The following is a 6,000-nucleotide window of genomic DNA, read 5'->3' as shown; positions in this document are numbered from 1 at the left end:
GTTTTTTTTGGGGGGGGGGGGGTAACTTTTGGTATATGGGAGGAGAAATAAGGGGTGGGTAAGGAACATTAGGGGGTCTAGTGGAGTTAATAGGGTTTTTTATTTAGATTATTAGTTGTTGTGGTTATTTGTATTCAAGAGACAAAATAGAAACTTTGACGAATGGGAATTGTAAGGAGTATGTGGGGGGGAGGGGTAAAATACGATTATATACCTGTACGTGGGAATGCTGGAGGAATTTTAGTTCTTTGGGATGATAGGAAATTGGAGAGTATGGAGGTTTTTATGGGGAGTTCATGTTTGGTGTATGATTTAGTAATATTGGGGATGGAGTGGAATTGGGTTTTGGGGGGGGGGAGTGTATAGCCTTGTAGGAAAGGGTCTAAGGTTGCTTTTTGGGGGAAAGTAGGGGCATGTATGGAGGGGTAGGAGAATCCTTGGATGTTGGGGAAGGGGGTTTAATACCATAAGATTCTCGGAGGAAACGTGGGGGTGTAGGGTAATATCCAAGGCTATGGAGGAGTTCTCTGAGTTTGTACATAACCTTATTGATTTACCTTTGACCGGTGTCAATTTTACTTGGTCTAGGTTGGACTCAAATTCTAAATCTCGGCGGGACATATTTTGTGTACTTCTTGGGAGGAGTCGATAACTTGTATGATCCAATACCCTCTCCCACGTTATCAAATCGTTCACCTATCATGTTGGATGGTGGAAGGGGTAGTAGGATGAGATCCTCATTCAGATTCGAGAACATGTGGCCACTAGTGACAAGATGTGGAGATTAAGTAGCCGGGTGGTGGAGTAGCTATGCCCTAGAGGGGAAACCTTTCATACTTGAAAAAATTGAAGATGTTCAAGAAAGACATAAGGGTGTGGAATAAGAAAGTGTTTGGGAGGGTAGAGGTGAAGATGATGGAGATTTTGAATGAGGTGGTGGAGTTAGAAAGATTAGACGTGGGTACGAAGTTAGATAAAAGGGAAAAAGAGAAGAAAGTCATTTTAAAAGAGGCGTTAGCTTCTTTGGCTTTGGTTCAAGAGACTAGTTGGAGACAAAAATCGAGGGTGTTGTGGTTGGAAGAGGGAAATTCTAACACAATTCTTTCATAGGGTAGCAGTTGCTAATAGGAGGAGAAATTTGATAGACTAAGTGGAGGTTGGCAGAGTTACATGTGGGGGAGGAAGAAGTAGAGGGTGCAAACCTTTAATTTTATCGTCTACGAATGGTTGTTCAAGGAAGAAGTGGAGTGGAGGCCAAATCTGGAGAGATTGGGGGATTGGCTTTCAATCAGATTGGTGGGGATAATAGTGTTTGGTTAGGATTAGATAGGGCTTTTGATGATAGGGTGGGTGTGGCGGTAGAGTGTTGTGCGGGTGACAAGGCTCCAGGTCCAGACGGCTTCACATTGACTCTCTTTCAATGTTGCCGGAGAACGGTAAAAGTTGATGTTTTGAGCACTATTGATGAGTTTTAGGAGAAGGGCAAATTTGATAAAAGCTTAAATACTTCTTTCATTGTCATTATTCCTAATAAGGAAGAAGTCACTAGCATCGGGGATTACATACCTATTAGTCTAGTGGGAAGCATGTATAAGACCATTTCTAAGGTGCTTTCTAATAGACTTGAGAGTTTTGGACGAGACATTGTCTTCTTTGCAAAATGCCTTTGTTGAAGGAAGACGAATAATGGATGCACCTTTGGTGGCTAATGAAGTGGTAGATTTGAGGAAGAAATATGGTATGTCAAGTGTTTTGTGCAAATTAGATCTCATGAAGACTTTTGACCATGTTAACTAGACTTGGTTATGCTAAAGATGGGCTTTAGGGAGGGAGGAAGTGGATCAATTTTTGCATCTCTTTTGTGAAATACTCGATTTTGGTGAATGGCAATCCTTGTGGTTTCTTTGGTAGTTCAAGGGGTTTGAGGTAGAGAGATCCTCTATCACCTATCCTTTTTTCTCAGTGATGGAAGCTTTGAGCAGGATGATGGACAATACTCTGTTAGGCGGCTTATCAAGGGTTTTAGTGTTGTAGTTAGTGGTGTTGGTACCTTATCGGTTACCCATATTTTATTTGCAGATGATACTTTGGTGTTATGTGATGCAGATGAGACTCAGTTAGACTACCTTGGACAAGTGTTGACTTGGTTTCGGGTGGTATCAGGGCTTAAATTTAATCTTGGAAAATGTGAGATCTTTTTGTTGGTGCAGTAGACAACACGGACGTGCTTGCTCAAGTTTTGCATTGCAGGGTAGGGGTTCTCCCTGCTACTTCCTTGGATTACCTCTAGGTGTGTCTAACAAGGATCTCAACATTTAGAATCTTGTCATTCAGAGGGTAGAGAAGAGGCTAGTAGGGTGGCAGAAGAGATGTTTGACCAAAGGAGGAAAGGAAGTGCTTATTAAGAGCACTTTATCCAGTATTCCTACTTATTGCATATACTTGTTCAATGCATCTACATTTGTAATAGGAAAGTTGAAAAGGTTGCAAAGAAAATTTTCACTGGGATGCGGTGGATGGGGCCAAGAAGTTTGACTGAGTTCGTCGGGAAACCATGACAACGCTTAAATGGTGAGGAGGGCTTAGGTTAAAGACTTGAACGTCATTAACAAGTCACTTTTTTGGCAAGCGGGTGTGGAGATTTGGGTTGGAGGGACAAGATGCATGGAGAGGGGTGATAGCAGATAAATATAGAGTAATAGTAATAGAACGGAGATGGAGAACAAGTGTGGAGGTTTGGTTCTAAAGGATGATTCCTCGTATAGGACCTCTTGCCAAAGGGATTTGTCTGTCCAACAAGTTAGGGGGGCAATGGGGATGGGACTTTTTGGGATTTGAGGTTCAGGAGAAATTTCATGATTGGGAGGTGAATGAGCTTCAGAGATTGCTAGCTTTACTTCACAAGCAATGTGAGGCAATCGATAAACCCGATACTTTGAGTTGGAAGTTGAGAAATAACAAAGAACTCTTTGTCTAGTCATTTTATGAGAAACTTTTGGTTAGGGCGTAGAATGATAGTTTCCCTTAGTATCGGTCTCTTTGTTTCGATGAAAGCCTAAACACTTTTGTTCTAGGGGAACTTTTTACTATTTATCTTCGCCGGAAGCAAAGTACTTAAGGTTCCAAGGAAGGTCTGCTTCTTCACGTGGTTGGTGACTAGACGATGATATTGATGACGAAGAATCTTTTTTTTTTTATGACCGTGGTGTCCTGACCAGCTGTTGTGCACCTAGATTAATTCCACGGGATACTTGCCACCTTCCACCACCAACAGGTATCAGGTAGCTCTGTCCACCAACGTTAGGACAGATGGGAAGAATCACCTAGTGTTTTTTTGTCTCCGCTGAGTTTTAAACCTGAGACCTCAGGGTTCTCAACCACTTCCTTGACCACTAGGCACACCCTTGGGTGCTATTGATGACAGAGAGTCTTAGGAAAAGAAAAGTTGTTTGTATAAGCTGGTGTTTCTTATGTCCATATAAGGATACCAGATTCTTATCCCTCTACCGATGTGGGACTTCTTAACACTCCCCCGCACGCCCAGACCTCAATTGGAGCGTGAACACTTCTAAATGGGGGCCCAACATCGGTGAACAACAATTTGGGATGGGCCTGACTCTGATACCATGCAAAGATATGACACCTGGGCCTAACTCAACCTCAAAAGCTAGAGGTTTGTCCAAGTCCATATAAGGAGACCAAATTCTCATTCCTCTACGGATGTGGGACTTCTTAACAGAAACTATCAATGAGGTTATGGTGGGATATTTTTAGTTGGCTTTGTGTTTCTTGGGTTATGCCAAAACCCATTAAAGCGTTGATCTTCAGCTGGAATAGTGGAGCTAGGAGAAGAAGGCACAAGGCTTGGCATGTTACTCCTCTTGCTTTTTTGCGGGCCACTTTGAAAGAGAGGAATAGTAGAGCTTTTGAAGGGGTGGAGATGAGCTTTGCTCAGTTGAGAAGTAGTCGAAGTAGTTTCTGATCTCTTTATTTCTTTTGGTGCAACCATTTAGTTCTTGTTTGTATGAAGATAGGGTGTCTTTTGGAGAGAACCATATTTTGTAGGTCTCTCCTTTTTTGGTATACCTCTTGTATATGGCCATAATGGCCTTGTTATGATCAATGAAATCTTTTACTTGATAAAAAAAAAGATTCTTCAGAAGGTAAATTTGAAGCCACATGGCTACTCGTGTTCTTTTAAGTTTTCAGAAAATGATCAACTAACTATGTTCCCTATCTAAGAAAATGATAACTATGTCCTGTCCCTAATTGTGTAGGAATTAGTGCATCTGTATTTTCTTGTTTGTAGTTTAATTCCTTAATAAGAGAGTTGTATTTTCTCTCTGGTTTGCTTCTTGAGACTGAACATGTGATGTGTCATGTCTATCTTAATTTCACATCCATTACTAATGTTTATGAACTCATTTGAAGATATAAATAAGTGACTGGGTTGGGTCATCAGACATCTCTTACCTTTTTACTTAATTTTTTTTCTAAGAGTCTTTTGTCTTTACCAGTTGAAAAGAATATCTTCTACATAATACTCCCTTTGTCCCATTTTATATAACAGTACTTGACTGGACACGGAGTATAAACATTAGTTTGACTTGTCTATTATATTAGTAGTAGCGGAAGTAACTATTAAAGTAGTGGTTGAAAAGTTAGTCTGATATAGAAAACATTACATTAATGTTTAAAATTTGAATAGTGCAAGTAATCTTAAAAATTGAAGAGTTGTTGAAGAAGTGGAGTGACGTCAAATCATTTGGGACGTCACAAAATTGGAACTGTTATATAATTTTGGATGAAGGGAGTAAATGTTACAGCTTGATTTCTCATGCATCAATTTAATAGAGGATCATTCTAGATTCTTCTATGGTTCTACCATCATTTAGAACCACCATTTTACCTTCAAAAGAGTGTTAGAGATCCTCCTGCAAATCCAAGTGTCTCCCTCTTAGTTGTGATTTGTACTATCATAGCAGATTTGTGTTTTTTGTTGCTTGTCTCATTAGTGATTTTATCGTTGCAATTTTATAAAAAGAATGCAATAATAAGGAAGAACAAATACTGCCATGAATAATTATGCGGTCTGGCTGACTGGAAACCAGACTACAGCAATTTTAATTGCTTTCCAGTGAAATTTCATCATCTTCACATGTAACTATAACTGCTCTCAGAAGTGCATGATAGTAAGTGGTAGGAATAAATATGATACGTCAGAAATGAAGCTTGGGAGAGGCTGGCGAACTAGATGCTGTCCAGAGAGTTTTCCTAACTTGAATAATTTCACTTCCATGCCTGGGTGTAAGATCAGAATAATGTATATGATATTACAGGAAAGGTTTCTAATTGGTGTTCTCAAAATGCTTCTACATTTTCAGCTACCACTTTTGAGATGGAAGAGATTTGCTGTGGTTGCTGCAATGTGCATCTTTGCTGTCCGAGCGGTGATAGTTCAGATAGCTTTTTATTTGCATATTCAGGTCTATGTTAATTGTTATTTCTACAATTTATTCTTATCTTTTTGTTTTTCCCACAGAGAATGTATAGATTAAAGTATTTATTGTGCCATATGAAGACCTAAATTTCAAATGTCATAACAAGTATGATTTGATAAGGACCAAAAACCTTCTATCTGTTATGTGATGTTTAGACTTCATTTACGGAAAAAAGGGGGGGGGGGAGAGTCATATGGAAAACTTATATCTATTTCCTTGTGCATTCTTCGTAATCATCGCATTTAAATACATATTTGTTTGTCAGTCTGTTGTAAATATATATTCCTGTTGACTAAAAACTAGATCAAGTATGTGTAAAGTTGTAGACTACCTGAATCACCTTTATGTCTGGTGCTCCTCTCATTTCCTGACATAAGTATTTCACTTTTCAGACTTATGTATACAGAAGACCAGCTGTCCTTTCAAGACCTTTAATATTTGCAACAGCATTTATGAGTTTTTTCTCAGTTGTTATAGCATTATTCAAGGTAAATTTATG

The 6,000-nt window shown here is 39.3% G+C and overlaps 1 protein-coding gene across 1 annotated transcript in view; it reads left to right on the top strand.

The window, feature by feature from the left end:
- LOC102582366 (homogentisate phytyltransferase 1, chloroplastic) overlaps positions 1–6,000 on the top strand; it is a 30,866-nt gene that overhangs the window by 13,594 nt on the left and 11,272 nt on the right. The window contains exons 8-9 of the mRNA XM_006344477.2: positions 5,385–5,486; positions 5,894–5,989. Coding sequence (XP_006344539.1) covers positions 5,385–5,486; positions 5,894–5,989 — 198 coding nt within the window. The remainder of the gene's footprint in view (positions 1–5,384; positions 5,487–5,893; positions 5,990–6,000) is intronic.

This window comes from Solanum tuberosum, unplaced genomic scaffold, assembly GCF_000226075.1.
Source record: "Solanum tuberosum cultivar DM 1-3 516 R44 unplaced genomic scaffold, SolTub_3.0 scf00058, whole genome shotgun sequence".
In the NCBI taxonomy this organism is placed as follows: Eukaryota; Viridiplantae; Streptophyta; class Magnoliopsida; order Solanales; family Solanaceae; genus Solanum; species Solanum tuberosum.
Note: the sequence above shows the minus strand (reverse complement) of the source record. Positions and strands in the feature narration are given on the sequence as shown.